At 37.0% G+C, this 22724-nt stretch overlaps 1 protein-coding gene across 2 annotated transcripts in view; it reads right to left on the bottom strand.

Annotated features, from left to right (window-relative positions):
• CCDC50 (coiled-coil domain containing 50) overlaps window positions 1-22724 on the bottom strand; it is an 83431-nt gene that overhangs the window by 27885 nt on the left and 32822 nt on the right. For both annotated transcript variants that reach the window (XM_055307912.1, XM_055307913.1), the window contains exons 2-5: window positions 16285-16347; window positions 15355-15481; window positions 9868-9958; window positions 1001-1118 (exon numbers count right to left, since the gene is read on the bottom strand). In XM_055307912.1, coding sequence (XP_055163887.1) covers window positions 1001-1118; window positions 9868-9958; window positions 15355-15481; window positions 16285-16347 — 399 coding nt within the window. The remainder of the gene's footprint in view (window positions 1-1000; window positions 1119-9867; window positions 9959-15354; window positions 15482-16284; window positions 16348-22724) is intronic.

Genomic DNA, 22724 nt, shown 5'->3' with positions numbered 1-22724 from the left:
GGAGCTCTACTGAGAACAATAAATTTAGAGCGTGACTGGGCAAGATTGTACTCAACTGTAATAATCCTAGCATCTATGTATGCATAGCTTGCATTCTGCTCATCAAAGATAAATACCTATTTACCTTTTACTATGAAATTATACAGAAATAATTGATAATTAGCTCACAAGGGCCTTTGGGATCATTGACCTTGATATTATTACTTTCTAGGAACTGCTTTAGGTGTTACTTGCTACCCTAAGCTTGGTCTCCAAGCTGAACTACAATAAATACTGACATTAGAATTATAGGGAATACCTCTCCTTTGACAGATCTCTTAAAAAGGCAGAACAATATTTGCAAATACTCATTTCCCAACACACTTTAAAGATAAAGAATCACCAGTACCACAATTGCCACCACAATACCATTGCTGTCACCACACTGCAAAAGCAAGCACTAGAGTAGAGAAATTCAGAAGGGACTTCTCCCTCAGGAATTTTTCTATATGGCAATCAAATAGCAAGAAAGTATCAAGGGTAAATAATGAAAGAAGAATCTTAGAATTTAATTTTGTCGTCAACACACATAGTTATTGGCCTATTTTTGAAATACAAGAGGTATGGGAAAAAGTTTTATTACCCAACTGATGTATGGTGTACCATCTTCATCATTCATGGCACTTTGCTGCTTCAGACATTCTGTCCAGACTCCTTGAGAAAGATCAAGCCCAGAGACACACCCCCACTTTTTACAGCCCAGTTTATGTGTTTAGAATGTAGTACAGCATTCCAAGTGGTTATAGCATAACAGAATGCATGTCAAATCTTACAAAACCACAATTGTTTTAATAGCCATAAAAATGGCTCTGATATTCAACTAAGGAACTGATGAATTCAATAGATTCAGAGAGAATTTGGCCACAAATCCTTATGGGCCCTGAGGTCACTTTACAAATTTAAAGGGGTGTCTTATGGTTGAGTCTAAAGACAGAGTAAGTCATAATGTAGCCATTGTTACCTCCATTTTCATAATAGTAACTATCTCCATAAGCACTGGATCCAGAAGACTCTGGAAAGTGTTTCTTTCGCTTTTTCTCTTCCTGTAACTCCTTTTCTTGCAAAAGGCGAGCTATGTCCTGTAAAAACAGACAGAACACTAATCAATATTACCAGAGAATGAAACCTTTTATAATGAAACAGATTCCATCCAGTAGCCCTCTAAGTCAGTGGTCTGACATTCCGTTGCCAAGCTTTTGTGGGTTCTGTCCATAGCTTTCCAGACTTCCTGGCATTGAGCTCATGCCATTCAAACACCATAGATAACTGCTCAACAGGAGCAGTGTATGATCCAGATGAACAAGAAAGGTTTAAAAAAAATCAAAATTTATGTCTAACTCAATCTGGAGTCATACAAATCTAGTATTCCTAAAGCTGGTTACACAACAGATTTTTAAAAATACTTATTTGTGGGCCCTTTTTCCAGATTATGATTCAGTAAGTCTGCATGGAGAAGAGAGCAATAATCTATGAAAATTTATAAATCATATGTATAATTTAATTTTAAAGCTTTATAATTCTTCAGCTGATTCTGATTTAGCTTTTCATTAGACTGTCTTCACTGAAAAAGAAAAAACAGTATTCTGTCTACCCTTTGCTTCATTTTCAGGCAAGTTTTTAGCAGTTACTGGGTGATGAATAACATTCTGATCCTGCCTCCCAAGAGATTACCATCATTGTAAGAAAACAAAGGTATATGCAAATAACTACAATACAATTAAATCACAAATCCCTTAATAAGAGGGTAAAAATGTCAATGTGAGTATAAAAGAGGCAAATCTCATTTCTGCTGAAGTTAATTATGGCAAGTCTTTGCATTTGCATTAGGTTTTGAATAAAGAACTGGATTCCAATAGGCAAAGTAAGGAGGGAGAACAACCTCAGAAAAAATATGAATGTTTTAACTGGGTGACAACCAACAGTGCATTAGAACACAGGAGATACGGTGTTAAAGAGAAAGATGAGGCTGGAAAAACACTCTGACACTGGATCACAGGCAGTCCTTAACACAAAATCTCAAGAAGTCTGGAGTCTACAGTTTAAGAGATGAAGGGTTACTAAAGGTTTTGAGCTAGCCAGTGACAGTGTTCTGAAACTGAAGCTCATTTCTATGAAAGCCCAACAAAACCCCACATAAACTTTGTTCCATGTACATTCTTTTGGAAAGAAGGTCCCTAGGTTCACCAGATTCTTAACTATCACACAAATATACAATAGCATTCACTGGTGAAAAATGATAATAATCATAGGTAGTTTAAGGTGCTTACTTTCTATTTACACTAAGTACTTATATAAGACAAGAAGTGTTTAAATGTTGATATAAATTTTGAAGCAAGAATTCATTACTACTCTCCCTTTTGCAATTTTCCAAATAAGTCAAAATGAAGACTATATGAAGACTAGAAGGCAAACTTCAAAAAAATTCATCTGAATGAATCAATTTCTTTCATGTCAGTGCAGAAACATGAAGGATGCTGCAGCTAGGTAAATCAGCAATGATCATCCACACACTTAGCTTTCAATGATCATCAAAATGGCCTTACAAATCTGCCTTTTTATTAAATGAATATCTAAATTCAAGCTTATGAATATACTAATAACCTACTATCTCTAACTGATTTCTATGCTGCAAGTGTTTCATAAAATTTTGTGAAAGGTGTACATACCTCTCTGCTACTTAACTACCCAATCTTCACTCTCTATATATGTATATACACACACATACATACCTATAGATATATATACATACCTGTATCTACATATTCTATACATACATATATCTATACAGACACATTACTAGTCAATCTTAAAGTCCAATGTCTTAATTTCCTAATATATCATTTTAATAAATCTGTTACTACATAGAACCCCTGTACCAGGTTCAACGTATTTGATATCTTATAAAGTAATATACCAATCAGTTCAAGAGAGACAAGTAGGACAGATAACTGTTCTCCCAAAGCTATTATTATTATAATAAAGTTTCCCAAATCTCTATACTTCTTAGTGCCGAATAGGAAGAAAATGCAAAACTTTCCTGAGCTATCATGTTTACTGAGCACCTGACACTACAAACGGTTTGCTTTAGAGGAAACAAGAAATTTCCCTTGCTGTAACTGAGTAAAAATAAACAGGAAAATTACCAGGTCCAACTGCCAGCATAAATGATTTAACGAAACTATGCTTTAGAGACCTTATAATTGCTTTCCTGCTACTGAACTTTATCCTGATGAATATACAGTAATAAGCTGTGTTCTCAGTGTGAAGAACAAGGAGGAAAGAAACAAGGATGATGCCACTTGTTTACCGTGCATTAGCCAAAGAAAGTGCTTTTCATCAAAGAGAGAAACAGTTATGCTCCTTAGCACCCAAACCTGTTGCTCTTTTAAGCTCTCAGCTCCTTTTTGAGTAAGCTTCCACTTGGTGAGAGGAAAGGCTGCTGGCTTGAGGAGGGAAAGGATAGACTTCACAGACCAGTGATTGACTTAGAGCTGTGGTTTAGTCCAAGGGCGGGCCCCTCCCTACTTTTCAACATCACTGTGCACTGCCTGCAGGGAGGTGATTTCAGTAGAAAAAACTTCCCCTGAAACAAACTGAAGATTTCAGTTAGTCACAATGCTGCTGCGTGCAGCTTAGTCATAAACAAGCTCCTTGGTCCTTAGCTTTCTTCCTGTAAAGGTTAGTCTAGAACAGCATTTCCAAAGCTCTATTCCTGAGAATGCTGGTCTCTAAAGGTTCTCCAAGAAACACAAAGCATTCAATGGAAAGCCTGCATTACATCTAACTCTTTGAAATGCACAATAGATTATTTTAAAACTTGATAAAAGAAACCTGTCATCTTCCTATAACCTAAAAATATTCAAATTTGTTTTGAGTAAAAGGCTTTTTACATAAAAGGTATAAACCTAATGGAATTACTGTTTCATAAAAAATAACTTGAGAAAACAAACCTAAAAGAACTCATAAGCTCTTCTGAAGTCATTTTAAATTATTTTTTTAATTAATCATACTAATCAGGTAGGCTTACTTTGGGCTCATGTGAAAAAACAAAACAAAAAACTGTAATTAGAAGACTTTCTAGTAAATACATTTATTGGAATGAAAACTCACTATGGTATCCAAATCTTGAAAATTTTAAACTATGAACATAAGACAGAACACAGTTAAGGATCTCTAGATGATAAAACAAGTCATTTTAATGAAAACATAGTCTTACTAATTGCCTTCAATGGACCAAACATTCTCCTACAGACCTGTAGAGAAACAGGATATGTGGTCAATATCCTCAAGGTTCTTACCTATTAAGTTTTAGAAGCAAAATGATTAGTATAATTTAAGATATGCAAAAGTGAGTGCTCTAAGAAAGGCATTATCACAAACAAGGCATAGTGGAGCCCAGAAGAGCCTAACACATCATTCCCAAGTAGATGACAAATTACTAAACCATTGAGGTGCCTGGGTGGCTCAGTGGGATGAGTGCCCAACTCTTGATTTCAGCTGGTCATGATCTCAGGCTTATAGGATTGAGCCCTGCATACCAGGCCGTATGCTCAGGGGGAGTCTGCTTGGGATTCACTGTCTCTTCCCTCTGCCTCCCCACCCCCACCCCCTGCTCATACTCTGTGTCTGTCTCTCTCTCAAATAAATAAATCTTTAAAAAAAAATTACTAAACTAATATGTTGGGTTCCTTAGGCTATTTTTTTTTGTTTATATGATTTTATATTAGGTTACTTCTCCCCTGAAAGTTTCCACTTCTATTCCTCAATGGTAGTAGGTTTCAAAATTAGGAAATCTTTGGCATAAAAATAATCAAGGAAATCTAAAAATGTGATTATTAAATAACTATCAGAAAGAGAAAAGAAGAAACCCATTCCATTAGATTGCTACACTTCTTTATCAACTAGCAAGTAACATCTAATTCAGTAGGGAACTCAGAACAGGTATACTCTCCAGCGGGGTTTAAGACTGGAAAACAACGTACCAATTCTATGGATGTAAAAACATCACTATAACCAAGATAAGAAGAGAGAAGAATCTTCTCAATCAACAACCTTCTACTCACTCCCCCTTTCTGGCCATATATGCATAATCTTATTTTTAAAGTACCAAAACATAAGGCATTTTTTTAGTAGCTAAAATGTACTGCTATTTGAAGTATGCTCTAATTATTACCAACTTACATAAATATTCTTTTAGAATATGAAATTCTAATCACTTTAAGAATGTTATGAAAAAATACCATGGTTCACACTAGATTAATTTTTAATGTAGACTCGTTACTAAGTTTATCCCTGAACAGTTCATATTATAAATGGCTTCAAACTGTTGGACTAGTGCCACAGACTTTTCATAATATGGTCATGCTAATGTTTCCTTAAGCAAAAAAAAAAAAAAAAAAAAAAAAAAGTTTTGCCCTAAAATAGTTGCACATTTCACATATATTTGGATGTAGATTCAAAAGAAACATATATGTATATCTATAGATATTTAAACAAACACACATATGCTTAGGAGTTTTATTCAAAAATTACTTAAATCGACTAAACACATTCCTTAGCTTTATGAAACAACAATGACAAATGCTTATGCTGTGACCAAAGAGAATGATCCCAATGGAATTAGTCCACTTTTCTTAGTTACAAACACATACAGTCCAGTATTCCCAAAGGCTACAAAACCCTGCTTCCACAGAGGCCTAGAGAGAAATGGAACTACTATAGTCACACGACGTAAAAATGTTTTTTGTTTTGTTTTTGTTTTTGTTTTAAGGAGAAAAGCTGAAAAGAAGGATGAGAGGGAGGAAGGATGGGAGAAAAAAAGAAAGAAGAAAGAGAAGGGGAAGTAAGGGAGAAGCAGGAAGGGGGAAGTTACAATGCTGGTAAGAATACTAAAGATCTTTCTTTTTCTTTCTTTCCTTCTTTTCTTCCTTTCTTTTTTTCCTTCCTTTCTTTTTTTAAAAAAACTTTTCTACATCTGCCTCTCTGCCTGGAAATGCTAGTTGCCTTACATCTGTGCTGTGTTAAAAAGCACAATAAAATTATACCATAACAAAGCTAGAAATGCTAATTCGCCCACACAGAATTGTATTTCTTCTCATGTACAATGCTATGCAGGAAAAATACTCTGTCCCAAGAGAAAAGAGGCCTTGGATTCTACATCTGGTTGTTTGAAGGGTAATAAACTACTAAAGAGAATTGACCCCAAAAATCTCTGAAAATGAGATCTGGGTGAAAATCCAGAGAGGAATTTTCCACAGCTCTGCTGTTCAGTAAGAACTTACTAGCTAAGCAGACTCCACAAGGAAACAGAAGAGCATACATGGAGAAAAATTTTAAAAAGAATTAGGGTAGTTCATGAGTAACAGGCAACATTTTTTTTCAAGAGTTGGCCGGAAAAAACCCACTATTATCTCATCTCAGTCTCAGTCTCCTCTGCAGGACTAAAATAAATAAATATGCATTATTATACATCCTTCAATGATAAGCTTTACTATTACAAATCTTGTTCATTTAATATTAGTAACATACCAGTCAGCTGAGAGTCCTATCTTTTGTTAAGAGAACAACTCAGCATGGTAGGCATCTTCTAATCTAAGGCATCAGCTGGAAAGTCAGAGTCTGAACATAGTTTTTAAGGTTAGTCTCACTAAATCTCCCCTACTGAATTTCTCCTTTAATTCTCTCCACTGCACTGGGGAATGGGGCCATTTCACCAGGTCAAACAGCAGTAGAGGGCAAGTCAGCTGGGAGGCCTATCAAGGCAAGGAAATGCATGAAGACTACTCAGATCACACTAGACTGGAATATACTTAAGCCTGTTTATTTTTTCCCTTTCTAATTTAGCATACATCTCTATGTAAGAGAAACAAGAGCTGTTATAAAGGGCAGAAGGATGTGGAAAAAATTGGCAAGAAAGTAAAAAAGAAAGAAATTATTCACTTAATATGTCTCAGAGGCCTTACATACATGATCTCACTCAGCCCTCCAGGGTTTGTACAATCATCATGCTATCTCCAATTTGGAACCTGGGTTCTACAAGGTTAAGTGAGATTCTAATTATTATTATTATTTATTTATTTATTTATGATAGTCACACAGAGAGAGAGAGAGAGAGGCAGAGACACAGGCAGAGGGAGAAACAGGCTCCATGCACCGGGAGCCTGACGTGGGATTCGATCCCGGGTCTCCAGGATCGCGCCCTGGGCCAAAGGCAGGCGCCAAACCACTGCACCACCCAGGGATCCCGTTAAGTGAGATTCTAAAGTCACAGCCAAAAGTTAAAAAGCTAAGATTCAAGCCCAGGGCAGTCTGACTCCAAAGGTTACATGTTTATTGAATCACAGGTCATGTGTGTCAGAAGTGGTCAGTCAGAGGACCTGAACTATAGAGACATTTCTCTGGCATCTTATTATAGCTGGGGAACAGACACTGACTTCTTCAAGTTTTAATTTCTTCATCTGAAAAAGAATTAATCACTAAACTGCTTACATTTATATAGTATTACCATGAGACTATTTAGTATGATCACTGTTTAGATTCTACATGCCTAAATAAAGTGTTTTAGTTTTTCATTCTCCCCTGTTTTTCCTGAATGGGAGAAAAAAAAAATCACAGGACACCAGTAGCATTTATAAGAAGCCAAGTTCATTACTCTGTTATTTTTAAAATAAAAGCTTTCCTGTTTAGAAAATATAATCACTCCTTTCAGTTCCCAGTTTCATCCCTAAAAGCAAAGTATTAACTACAGAGAGGCAACACATCCTGTAGTAAGAAAGAGTTCCTGTGTTGATAACAGGAAGGATAAAAGGGAATTCTTAATTCTTACTTGCAGTTCTGATTATTACAAAATCAAGGTTTGTTTCTTAAAAAACAAACAAACAAAACAAAACAAAAAAACAGCTAAATACACACATACCAGGTGTCTCATGCTCACCTGGCATAGTACAAGTCGTCTTATAGGAACAAGGATGGCTCTGTGGGAGCAGCAGTATATGCAGGCTAGTTTACTGATGGCCCTCATCCCACCTATTTAACAGGATGATCACATGTGCTGGTACTCAGGACAGGCCCAGTTAATAGTGCCCCTTTTAACCCAGAAATATATTTGAGTATACATACAATAAATCTATGGCAATCCTACTATTAAAATTATAAATCATCTTCTTCTTTTTTTTTTCATCTTCTTTAATATAACCTTAACCTGTGACCAAGAACAGCACAATTGGTTTCAAAGAAGGCAGATGCAGAATCAATACACAATGAAAAGGAATTGTTTGTAAGATATGCTAAAAGTCCAACACAAAGGCAAATTCAAGTTAGTTAACTGCAAATTCAAGTCTTCTTACCAACAAACCACTATTGATACCTTTAGTCATTTTCAGCTTTAAAAACAATACAATTTTAAAATATCCACAGAATCCAAAAGATTAGTTCTTTGAGGCAGAACTCATAGAAGAGTGAAGCCAGAAGCAACGAAGAGTGAAAGCAACGGCAGCTTGTGACCTCCCACAATGACATGTACTGACTCCCGTTCAGCCTACGCTCAGGTCTGTGCTTTCCCTCTCAAGATCGCAGGAATACAGCCTGTATTGGGTCAAAGAGTGTCTCCTAAAAATTCATTTCTACCACGAACCCCAGAAAAGGACCTTATTCAAAAATAAGGTCTTCACAGATGTCATTAGTTAAGATCATGCTAGACTACGGTGGGTCCCAGAACCAATCAGTGGTTTCCTTATAAGAAAACAAGAGGACACAAAGATACAGCGAAGAAGGCCATGTGACAATAGAGGCAGAGACTGTAGGGACGCAGTGACACGCCAAGGAATGCCAGACTGTCAGGAGCCACTAGAAGCTTGGAAGGGGCAAAGCATCATCTTTTCCAGAGGCAGCAAAGCCCCACAAAAACTTTGGTTCAGATTTCTGGCCTCAGAACTGAGAGAATACATTCCCACTGTCTTTTTTTTTTTTTCTTTTTCCAGTAGCAATAGCAATTTTTTTTGAATTTTTATTTTATTTATTTTTTAATAATGAATTTATTTTTTATTGGTGTTCAATTTGCTAACATACAGAATAACACCCAGTGCTCATCCCGCCAAGTGCCCCCCTCAGTGCCCGCCACCCAGTCACCCCTATCTCCCACCCTCCTCCCCTTCCACCACCCCTAGTTTATTTCCCAGAGTTAGGAGTCTCTCATGTTCTGTCTCCCTTTCTGACATTTCCCACCCATTTCTTCTCCCTTCCCCTCTATTCCCTTTCATTATTATTTATATTCCCCAAATGAATGAGACCATATAATGTTTGTCCTTCTCTGATTGACTTATTTCACTGAGCATAATACCCTCCAGCTCCATCCACGTCGAAGCAAATGGCGGGTATTTGTCATTTCTAATGGCTGAGTAATATCCCATTGTATACATAAACCACATCTTCTTTATCCATTCATCTTTGGATGGACACCGAGGCTCCTTCCACAGTTTGGCTATTGTGGACATTGCTGCTAGAAACATCGGGGTGCAGGTGTCCCGGCGTTTCACTGCATCTGTATCTTTGGCATTCCCACTGTCTTAAGCCAACAATTTTAGGGTCATTTGTTAAAGCAGTCCTAGGAGACTAATTCACATGTTACGTTCAATTACTGTTATCTTTTAAGATTTCACTTATTAGGTTATCAAGGGGCAATAAACAGTGGTCTGTGGAAGGCAACACTCAGACTATGCACCCCAAAGACAAGAGCTCAGCTGCCCACCTGGCAATCCTAACCTGAGCCTATGAATACTGAAAGCAGTCCCTCCTCTGGGCTAGGGTAGAGGGGCATTATCTAAGTTGTACCTCATCCTTCTTCTCCTGAATGCGTCGTCTTTCTGCTTCAATAGCCAGCTTCTCCTGGATTTCCTGAGCAATTTCACAGTCCTGTTGTTCACTAAAAAAAAGAAAGAAAAGAAAAGAAAAGAAAGAAAAGAAAAGAAAAGGAAAGAAAAGAAAAGAAAACACTATGAATAAAGAAAATAAGAAATGATGTTTCCTAAAAATAACAGTGAGTGTTATATATATCATATATATATCACTATAATATAGTGAGTGAATACTCATTATAAGCCCCTGTACGTTTTTCTATCATTTAATCCTCACAATAGTGATGTAAAGAGTTTGATATTGTTACATCTTACAGAAAAAAAAAAAAAAAAAGCTGGGGCTGAGTAGTAAAACCACTTCCCTAAGATCACAGAGAAAATAAGCGCCAGAACTAGAATCTGATCCCCAGACACTACAATGGAAAGTCCCATGCTTTTTCTGCACTCCTGAATCACCTCACCATACTGGGGCCACTCTACAGAGAGGCATGTTTTCTCAAGATTCTGCAAAGGAAACATACACTCTGAGATTAATGTCCACAAATACCCAAATAAAGATATGGAGTACACAGAAAAAATTGGGGGAGAGCTCACTAAATATCACTGGAATCACTTAGAGGTGGTATGACTTTAAAATGATTGGATGTATTTTTCAGTTTCACTAATACTTAAAATACTCCCCAGCTTCAATTCACAATAGACACCTCCTGGCTGATGCCAGTTTTCTTCATACTCAAGCCTCTAAGAAAACCAAATGTTGTAATACTGTAGCTAGCATAGTTTGGGCATTCATGCATTCAACAAACATTTAAATAACACCTGCTGTGGTCCAGGCACTATGCTCCTCACTGAGGAAGCAAACATGAGTAAATCTTCACTCTGCACTCAGAAGCTCACAATACTTTTTGATGGAAAAAAACAAGAGAATGATTTTGGTGGGAGAAACAGATCCTTTAAAACAGAACCTCTAAAACAGCAGTTCAAACAAAAAATAGGATTTGGATCTCTCAGAGATGGTTACAAGTCCATATGTCTTCTGGATTCAGGTTTCAAGAAAAGTCATTGGGAAGCCTAAATCTCCAGAATGTGATAGTTCTGGAGAGCCAATTTTTATACAAAACTGTTAACTAGGAATGAAGACCACAGACATGTTTAGAGCTTACTATTTAAAAAGAATGCTGGAATAAAATCATAATTGTGATTTATAGATGCAGTTTGTTTCCTAAACAAATAAATCCTCTCATTCTCCCCCTGCCAAGTGAACTTTAAATACTCAGTAGGGGCATGTGGGTGGCACGTCAGTTAATAAGCACTGACTCCTGATCTCAGCTCAGGTCTTGATCTCAAGATCCCAAGTTCAAGCCCTGCATTGGGCTCCATGCTGGGTGTGGAATCCACTTAAAAAAAAATACTCAGTGCATCTCAGTCTTGGTTATATGTTCCATATTTAACAAACAGCATTTTGTAATATAAAAGTGTTGTAGAGAGCAATAATCCTAACTTCAATTGAGGAATTAAAATCCATATATTCTATTCTGACAAAACTGAGAGGAAAGAATTATTTTAATTTGTATGGAAATGGGTCACTTTTAACATGCTTGGAAACAGGTAGGTATAGGTGGAAGATGTGACACACACACAGGTGTGTACACATGTGTTATGCACACACAAGACAGAAAGGAAGGAAAAGAAAGTAAGACAGCACAGGGAAGGGATGGCAAGATTCCGTTAGAATCAGTAGGAAAACCACTGGAGAAGGTGGTTGCAGATGTGATGTCTGGTCCTGCCACTGACAGCTGCATCCTCTTGTGTCAATTTAACAGCTATAAAAGTATTTGCACTTAACGACTTCATCTAATAGGTCTAACATTTTAGGACTCTTATCCACTCAAGCCAAAGTACTGAAAAGAAAAAAAAAATCTACTCAGAATAGGTTTTATTATATAACCTCTTTTCATGTACTCACTTCTAAGAATTAAGAATCATACACAAAATCATGGTCTTAGTTTTCAAGTATGCCTCTATTTGCATCTCCCAAATTCATGTAGAATCTACACAGGAGTTAGCAATTGTTAATTAAATGCAGATGATAACAGATGGGAAGAAAGCAGAAGCTCGGTAGAGAAGGCAAATCCAAATGAAATGTTAAAGATCACAACTGACATAGATGTACCTTCTAGTATAGAAAATAGCCAAACCATGGAAAGAGCCTAGATGTCCATCAACAGATGAATGAATAAAGCAGATGTGGTATATATTTATAATGGAATATTACTCAGTCATCAGAAAGAATGAAATCTTGCCATTTGCAACAACTTGGATGGAACTAGAAGATTTTATACTAAGCCAAAGAAGTCAGGGAAAGACAAATACCATATGATTTCACTCACATGCAGAATTTAAGGAACAAAACAGATGAACATAGGATAAGGAAGGAAAAATAAAAACAGAGAGGGAAGCAAACTGTAAGAGATTCTTAACTACAGAGAACAAAATGTGGGTTACGGGGTGGGGGAGGTGGGTGGGAGGGAGGATGGGGGATGGGTGGTGGGCATTAAGGAGTACACTTGATGGAATGGGCCCTGGGTATTACATGCAACTAAATGATTCACTAAATTCTACCCCTAAAACTAATAATAATACATTGTATTTTAACTAAATTTAACTTCCATAAAAATGTTTTTAAAAAATAACAAACAAAAAAAAGAAAGAAAGAATTGAGGTTTAAGCTAAGCTTAATTACTTCAAATCATATTGCCATGAAGGGCCAGATTTAATTCATTCAGCCAATTATACAGAATCCAGAGGAAGCAAAATCAAGTGATAAAGAAGTAGTCAACAGGGGATCCCTGGGTGGCGCAGCGGTTTAGTGCCTGCCTTTGGCCCAAGGCATGATCCTAGAGACCCGGGATCGAATCCCACGTCGGGCTCCCAGTGCATGGAGTCTGCCTATGTCTCTGCCTCTCTCTCTCTCACTCTCTCTCTCTCTCTCTGTGACTATCATAAATAAAAAAAAAAAGAAGAAGTAGTCAACAACTGGCAAATCTGACGCTGGACAGGGGCCCCAGGATGCAGATTGAGTGGGAAGTTCCAGTTCATTAATATTTACAGCATTTCACCCATCCAGTGATGTGCAACTGTCAAAATTACCAGAGTGTGAAAATCATGAAACTTCCTTATTTCAGTTAGGACTACCTGCCAAACCTTGAAGTCCCAGGCAGAAATATAATACCTGGCTCTCTTTTAATTTAAGACCTATAATCCAACACTCCCTGAATCTTCATTTATAGGTAGTGTTTTTTTTTTATGCCTAGAATCTCTGAATAATCTCATACTATCATTACCCTAATTCAGGATCTTAAACCTCTACACCAGCCTGAGAACTGCCTTTCATAGCAAAGCACTGTGGATCATATAAACAATAGTTGAGAACTCTAGAATATTTTTCTAGCTCTGGCTCTGATCTTCACCTGGTTGTGACCCCGAACCTCTCTACACATCTCAAATCTCTTCTGAAAGATTTATTTATTTATTTGGGAGAGAGAGAGAGAGAGCAGGGGGGAGGTACACAGGGAGAGAGAGTGCCAAGCAGACTCTGCCCTAAACACGGAGCCCAATGCAGGGCTTAATCTCATGACCCTGAGATCATGACCTGAGCTGAAAACAAGAGTTGTTCGCTCAACCAACTGAGCCACCCAGATATCCCTCAAATCTTTCTCTTTAAACTCCATTTCTATTACCCTCAAATCAAACCTTGTCATCTCTTCATTTGACCATTGCTCAATAGCGGCCTCCACAATCCTCCACCTACCCAGTCCACAAACTAGGCCCCAAAATGAAAACCCCAACAGGTTCTCTGTTGTTTCTAATATAAAATCTGCAAAATCTAAATTCCTAAAAACATAATTTATGTAACCTTTCAGTCCAGCTTTTGACTACTTTTCCAGCCTCATCCCCTACCCATGCCCTTATTCACACCCTGTAGTCCAGCAAGACTGAACATCGTTTAGGTACCATGAGATTCCAAGTTCTTTTACCTCTTACCTTCCCTGTTACCTCCTCTGGCGAGAATGGTTTTCCCCAGCTAGGACTACACATTTCTAATTAACCATCAAGGTTCAGATTAACTGTATCTTTGTTGGGATGGTTTTCCCCGTCTCCTCTCTTCATAGGAATGAACTGTATTCTTCAATTTCCTGTGGCTTGTGAGATTATCTGGAGATTTATAATGCTCAGAGCTTTATTCTGAGGCTCTTAAGGGCAATGGCTATATTTTACTCCTATCTCTGGTCTCTAGTGCCTTTCACGGTGACAGGTATAGCAAAAGTCAGTGACAGCGTTTTTTCCAAAATAAGGAAGCTGAACAAAATGATAACTAAAGTTCTCTCTATGAATAATAAAACAGAAGGATAAACCCTTCCTCAAAGACAGCACAAATAATAGGTTTTCCTGTTTCTCTGAACAAGAATGACATTAAATTGAGGGGTCCCTTCACTTCTTCCTTTGCCCTTTCCTCCTTAAAACAATACCTTGTGGTAAAATCCATCATTGAGATTTAAGGATGGGGGCCACTCTCAATTAAGAAATGCACCCTGTGAGCTTTTAAAGCATTGGAAAAGAACAAGTCATTGTGCTGGAAGAGACCTTACATGTGATCTTTCCATTTACCTAACTATTAAAGGAGGAGACTAAGAAACAACTTTTGTCACATGCTGGAGTTATAAAGATAACTGAGGGTGTCATTTAAAGCATTCCAGGGCAGCCCGAGTGGCTCAGTGGTTTAGCACCACCTTCAGCCCAGGGTGTGATCCTGGAGACCCAGGATCGAGTTCTGGAGACCCGAGATCAAGTCCCACATCAGGCTCCCTGCATGGAGCCTGCTTCTCCCTCTGCCTGTGTCTCTGCCTCTCTCTCTCTCTCTGTCTCTCATGAATAAATAAATAAAATCTTAAAAAAAAAATAAAGCATTCCAGAAGATCCTATCTCTCCCTGAAAAGCAAGAGGTTCAAGGAAAATAATAGCAGCAACCACCCCTAGGAAAGAACTGTAGGAAAGAGTACCCCTAGAAAAGAGTAAAGAAATCCAAAACAACTCAGAAAGTTCTTTGATATCCACTATTTCCCTGGATTCCTCCCAAACCACCTACAAGGCAAAGGGACTGAGATTATTTTCCACATGCTACAGGGAAGAAATATAGACTCAGAGAGATGGACCAAATGGCTCACAGTCCTAAAGTTAAAAGTGCTGAGTTCATATTAGAATCCACATGTCCCAAAACCTAGAAAGTATTCCAACAACAGAGAAAAATTTTCAAATCAAAGAAAACTATAGGATAGCCACTACAGGATTTATAATTGAATAGTGAAAGGCAGGAGAGGGACAGACACAGAGTCTCTTCCCTGCCCTGCTGCTCCACAGAGAAAATCAGTCCCAGAGTGAGTCCCTCCCACCCCCAAATCCTCACAGATCTTTGTAGCGCTTCTGGAGCTGAGCCTGAGCTTTCAGGTCTTCCTCCTGAAGCTGCTTAGCCACCTGGAGATCATGTTGGACCAAACGGTTCCGTTGAATGTTCGATGCCAAATGATGCTCAACTGGACAGAAATATTGAAGACAGGAATAACAATGTTTCAGTTTTTGGCTTATTAATAGTATGCCTTAAGAAGAGCTTTTCCCTTAAAAAGAGCCTCACACCTGTGACTTCATTTTATGCTCTCAATAATGCTATGTAACAGGCAACTTCTTTGTATCTTTCCATTAAGTAAAATGAGGATCAGAAAGGTTAAGTAATTTGCTCCTGGTCACATGGCAAAATAGTGGTAGTGCCAGGACTTCCACACAAATACTCTAAGGCCACGGCTCCTTCTGCTCCACCAGTTGTCACTCTATTTATAAATTACATTTTTCAATACTTAATGTTTATATTGACACGTGAATTAATGATTCTTAAATTACATATTCACAAATATGTACTTTTATGTAACAAATACAACTTTAGCTGGATTTAGCTTCCATGATTACATATATAAATATTATGAAGACTCCACAATCCAGATACTGCCAATGCCTTGGAAAGATGTTCAAGCCCCTCTTCTAGGGGAAGGGATAGATGCCAGATAGTGTCTCCTTCCTATAACACTAAGGCAAGAGAAAAAGTTCAAGTCCCCCTTCTCCTTCCATACACCCAACAGTCTCCTAATCCCTGGCAGCTGTCATACTTCAAAATACCCAGAATTTCATCCCCCACCCAGGTGACATTTGCCTAGATAAATCCCCCAGGATAGATGGACAGTGTAGGCCTGGTGACTCTGTTCCCTGCTATCTCACCCTAAGAAACCTGCCTCAAGCTACCACTAAAAAAGAAAACAGAAGAAACATAATGAGGGCCATTACTCACTCTCTTGTTCCTGTAGGCTGTGGGCCAGGGTGTGGTCCTCTAAAACAGCAAAATCTCGGCACACTGCAAAGGATGAGGGAAGAGAAGCAGACAAGAAGGCTCATTGGTAATATTTTATAGTTTTTTAAAAAAGAATTGTGTTTACTTCAAAAATCAATTCTAATATTATAAGATAACATGCAATGTAAAATAGTGACTAGTTAGTATAAAGTCTTCAATCATAAAAATCCACATAGTACGTGCTTAGTGCCAAGCACAGGGTGTCATAAAATAATGGTTAGCTCTTATTCCTGGCCTACTTATACTAACCACAGAATCAGAACTCAGAGGTCCAGAAATTCTAGTCCGCTAAGAGAGAGCAAGTGCTACTGCCATAATACAAGAGACAAGAACATTCTGCATACTGCAGCTGAGAGAAAGCGGAGTCCTCCCATATCAGAGGAGTTAAGAGAAATCTATCTAGCCTTTGCCTCAGTTATCTGGGGTGGAGGGGATCCTCTATCAGAGACTGACAGCTATCTTGGCATCTATAAAGAAAAACATATATTTATTAGTCCCTCAGGTAGGGGCAGATCTCTTTGTCAAGGATAATCACATTCTTTAATGGGTCCACACCCTCAGACATGAGTTAGAACTGGCTCCTTACATGTCCCTAAATGTAGAGCTTCCTAAAATTAATCTGTACACCAAAAGAAAATGGGAACCTTAGAGGATACAGGAATCCGTCCCTAATGTTGCCTCAATTTGGAGATCGGGGCAGGAGCATTTAGTGGCCTTTTTAGAAGCAAATGGGAAAAGATGGTCTCCAAGGTCTGTTCTACCCTAAACAGCAATTTAAACTCCTGTTTCTTAAAACAAACATATACATAAAACAATACTTATGAAGGATTCTTATTATGACATGTGCTTTTTTACTTGTTTGAAGGACATGTAGTTTAGACGATAACTTCTTACTGTATTCCCAACATGTAACTCACATTAAAAAGGAAAAGTCCTCAAAGCCATAAACTAGTACTTGGGATTTATCTAGGATTCCAGAAACTATACCATAGCATTAGCAGAGGTTATAGATTTCTTTCCGCAGCTTTGGATTTGCCTATGAGGACATTTACCTAAAATGGAATTAAAAAACACCACACACACATTTTTGCTATTTTTAGCACTTACATATGCTAACATATACACTCATGTAGCCCTGTCCCTGAGAAATAATGCCATAAAAAAGTAGGTAGATCTTAGACAATAGGTTGCTCCAAAATGGTTTTACAAATCATTTCTGCCTAAGAACCGCTTAAACTATATATGACCTGCTTACCCTTGTTCAAATGCAACTGTGAAACTAGTAATTCCAGTAGAAAGTCCTGTGCTTTGACATCAGATATATTCTCAGCAAGTTGTAACAACTGTGTCCCAAATCCTAGTTACCCTGTATTTCAGAGAATGGAAGTGCTTTCAAAATGACCTGGTGAACCCTTTCAATTAGCAGGTGAGGAAAGTGAGGGCTGTAAGGAACAAAGGCTATTATTAAGGCCAAATGGAGTTTGTTGGTGACAAGGCTAGAAGTCAGTGTCCCAGCCAGTAAGGGCTCTTTCTTTCCCTGAAACCATGACAGCCTTGCTGGACTTCAGGCAAACCATGAGGTTGGAACAGACTGAAAGGAGATATTTGATATTGATCAACATGCATTCCCTAAAATGCTTAGCTAATTAATATTAATTGATTATAAATGGCTAAGACATGTATGAATTTAGTTCACAGAAAACAAATATTCAGAACGAATTAGCCAAAATGAATATAATCAAATCTTGTGCAAAAGAATGCTATCTTAATATGTTGCCTTATTATTTGAAGTGTTTTTATTATACTACAAAAGCTTATGTGTCTATACTAAAGTCAGTGTTAAACTTAATTAAGATTAGATTAATTGTTGAGATGATTATTTTTCAAATCCTGTTATTAGGTCAAATCAATTTACTAAGACTAGAACAAGTATTTAAAAATTAATAGATTCAAAAAAAAACGAATAGACTAGAAAAAAGTATAGCATACACAGTGGAGGAAATTATGGTATGGAGAAACTTTTTCAGCTTTACACACACACACACACACACACACACACACACCTACACACACAAGTATATATGGTATGTATTAGCTCACAATGTAAAACATATTTCATCCTGTATATTATACTCACAAAAAAGCTACTTCACTTTATGTTATCAGAGCAAAAAATTATGCCAAACAATATATTTTATATATATGTTAATGTCATGCTAAATAAAATAAAAAAATATAAAATCATTGCAATTTTCCATGTGCATACCCATGTGAAGAACTTCAATATTTTTTTTGCTTTAGTCAGTGCAACATTAAAAATATTATGTTTATGGATTTAAACACTTGTAATAAAATATGTTTTTAATACACAGCACTGACACAAACTGAATTTAGAATTGTGCTCATCTGTAGAGAGAAGCAAAGGGCAGGAGTGTCTTTGCTATATCAGGTGTTCTCTTGTTTTAGGAACAAAATAGAGAAGACTACTGCAAATAAGGCAAATATTAACATCTATTAAATCTATTAGGTTCATACATTTGTATTTTTTCTGCTTTTTGTAATTTTTTATATTGCATTTTAAATTCTACAATTAAATACATTTTTAAAATCCACATCTTTAATTCCATCAGCAGCATATATTGCTAAATCATAAACATGAAGGCACATTTGACATAACAGGTACAAAGAGTTTATGAATCACTAGTTACCATAACAATGACTCTTCTCAATGATTTCTTACTATTTAAACAAGAACAAAGTACATTCAATTATCATGATTTGACCCTAAATCTTACAGCATATAGGGGTGAGGGCTTGAGCTAGCAGAGAATCTAGAAGCTCTTCAAGGACTAGAAGGAAGTGCACACACTCATACATGGAATTATATTGTCAATACACTGATTTAGCACTTCAGAGCTTAATAAGAACTTTCAAATATATAATCTCACTTATACCAAGTATTATGAGTTTAATCCAGTTTCTTCTTCATCCACCCTAGCTCCCTTCCAAGATATATCTTTGCATCATGACTCTACTACAAGCTGGAAAAAAATCACACATTCAGCCACCTTTTAAATCAGTAACCAGGCTGGGAATTACAGAAAATACTTCACAGCCAGGCCAAGTTCAGAGCCTAGATAAATTGTTCCTTCCCTAATCTACTCTACTTTGTAGTAAACAGTATAAACACTACTGAGGATAAACAGCATAAACTCATCTCACCATCTTTCCCTGCAAGCACATTTAAGATGTATCATTGGACCTTGAGCTCTTACCTTCCCACTTCTCAAACTTTCTCCCTTCTATGTTCACTTTCACTCATCTGAATTTCAGGCTGATGTTGATATTAAGGCAACACCAACACTCTCCTTCATTCCCATTCAAACTTCAATGGTCCTGTAACCTCTAACCTCAAACATTTTCCCCACAATTAGGGCATGGTAGCTAAGTCTCTTTTGAAAACTAATAACCATGCAACTCTGCCTCATTGCTTTTGAAGAACATCAACAGAAAGAAACACACTTTATCATTCAGCTCAAATACACAGCTGCCTCCCCAACCAGTTGCAAACTCTTCAGGAGAGGGATCCTGTTGGACTAATTTCTGCACCTTCCACACCGTTAGCACTGGGTGTAGCATGTAGTAAGACTCCAAGAGATATTAATGGAAAAAAATGAAGAAACACTGATCAACAAAGTCAAAACACAGTAAAAGTTCCATTGACAAGAGAAGAAAACAATTTTATGAACAGAATTGAGCTCTTTTGTTGACAGCAACACAGAGCCTTACAAAATTTTCAAATATTTAAATAAAAAACTAGAAATCTTCCTCATTCCCATTAAATGAAATATAGTTTTAGTGATTCTTTTTAATTCAGATATATACATATAGGGATATAATGAATTAGTTTGTATTGAGCCAAACAAATTTCAGAAATAAGAAGTGGGATTTATATATACATATAATACACACACACACACACACACACACACACACACACTCCCCCATCCATTTTCCTTGAAGAAAAAGACAATTTTAATTCATTTATGGATCTCCCTAAATAAATAAATAAATGACATAGAATATATCTAGAAAGCACAGTCATTCAACAAACATTTGTTGAGTTCTTTTTTAGGATAAATAAGTCATCTCCAAGCCATCAAGAAGATAGAGATGACAGAAAGGTAAGTAAACGTAAACACAATATAATTTAATAAATGTTAGAAAGACCTACAGAATATTCTTTGAGGGCATAAATAATGGAGGAGTTATGCTTGGTATGAAGTGGAGGTAAGTATAAGGAATGGGAGTGACTCAGACAAAGGTATCCAGAAACCTTAAAATAGCTAACATACAAAACAAATTTCAAAGGAAGGTTAGAATTCTTAAGGGCAGAAGGGGTAGGCATTTTCAGTGAAGGAGACCAATTAACTCTTACAAACCAGAAGAGTAAAGACAGCATTCCACTTTTGTCCTTTTACCCATATCCCAAAACTTTCTGGAAATAACAATTCCAATGAGTCAATCTTTACAAGCTTCCACTCACATACAAATGCCTGGATTAATAATACACTCACTGGAAACTATTTCTTTCAACTGCATCTGTATGCATTTTATATTCTGGTATAGCTTGTAAATTATTCTATTTTTGTGTAAATGCTATTAGCAGCAGATGGGATACCTACTCATCACATTGAGAGCAGGGATAGTACTTGCTTTCCTTTGTTCCATACACATGAAAACAGCCTCTATGAATGAGGATGATATTCCAGACATATATTTTGTCTTAAAAAACTCGGTAATGACACGTGGGCACAGTTGACACTAACGTAAAAACTTTGTTGATGACAGTGCACTTTCATATTTATTTCTCCTAGCCACTTGAAAGTAAAGGCTTTATCAATACTCTCGTTTTATTTATGAGAAAACTATGACTCAGAGAAATAAAGTGACTTGACCAAGATAGCCCAAAAATAAACAAATGAATCAGAACCAAATCAAGCTCTTCTGGCCCCAAACGTTTCTGTTCAAAGAACTCCAGGAAAAAGCATTATTAAGTCTATATTTCATTACATCAGAAAAGAGTGATATCATTAAATAGTAAATAAGATAAATATGCATTTGGTTCTCTGAAATTGTGAATACAAGAGAATTTAGGTAAGGGTGATACATGTACTTAGAAGGTGGATTCCAGGTCTCAAAATAGAGCAATAAAAATGTGACATCACTTATTTTGTCTCACTCTCTCCCCAGAATAAGTCTCTATAGCAATCAGACTGTGTTTACCTCTGAAAAACAACAGCAATAAAAAGATCTTTTCATCTACAGTGTTTTTAATGGGCAATCTACAAGAATCTCTCAGCTGTGAGTATAGTGGGAAATTCTGAGGAAAATCTCCCTTTGGGATCTAACCACCTCCCCCCTTCTCCTCTACTTTCCATCCAACATCAATGAGTATCCCCCTTTGCAAAGAGAGTAGTAATGAATTTCATACTAATGCGTTCAAGTGATACGTATGTAAACCCCTATGCTTTTGTTTGTTGCCCTACAAAAGGAAAAGCTCTAATAAAATTGCCTGAGTAAAAGAGAAATGGGATGCAGGAGAAAGTGTAAACAGTTATCCTAATGACAAGTTTTCAACATTTTCATAATCAACAAAGTATATATATATACACACACACATATATACCAATATCACCACCAATACCAATCCAAAATGAACCTTCATCCCCATCCCCGTAGCTCAGCTATGGACTGTGGACACTCTCTTAACCATCTGCCCCAATAATGAGTCCCAAAATAGCAGACATAGCTTTGAGTCACTGGCCACTCTGACAACTGAAACTTCCCTTTCAGGCAGAAGGTTGAAACAATGAGAATAAGATCTCAGTGATGTTTGAGCAGTTAATTTACTAGAGGATAAGGGATAACTGAAGCCCTTGGTCCTTCTCCGACTTTTAGTGTCCTAGATGTCCATCCTGTGGAAATTAACAACATCCAAGTACGGTATGACAGAAGGAGAGTAACACCTAATTTTGGCTGATGAAAAACTGGTCAATGACATAGGTATTCCATCCTCATTTACTTTGTTCCTAGTCAAAGTAGCCAATGGTTAGGCCTAGTTTTCTGATCAAGTCTCCAAATCTCCTGTTCTATCCCATATACTATGGTTATTTCATCTGTCTAGAAGATAGATGATCCTTCTGAGAAGAGACCCATAATATTATTAAATCAGATTCACTTTTCTAAAATATTTATCCTTAATGTAATTGCCCCCCTTACTAAATTAACTGCAAAGGGCACACATATTTATATAATTCCTTTATGAAAGACAGAGACTTTCATCCACGTTTTGTACAAATGACTGAGTCAAGTACTAT

Source organism: Nyctereutes procyonoides, unplaced genomic scaffold (assembly GCF_905146905.1).
Source record: "Nyctereutes procyonoides isolate TBG_1078 unplaced genomic scaffold, NYPRO_anot_genome, whole genome shotgun sequence".
NCBI classification, from domain to species: domain Eukaryota; kingdom Metazoa; phylum Chordata; class Mammalia; order Carnivora; family Canidae; genus Nyctereutes; species Nyctereutes procyonoides.
The sequence above is the reverse complement of the archived record's forward strand: the minus strand, read 5'-3'. Positions and strand labels throughout refer to the sequence as shown.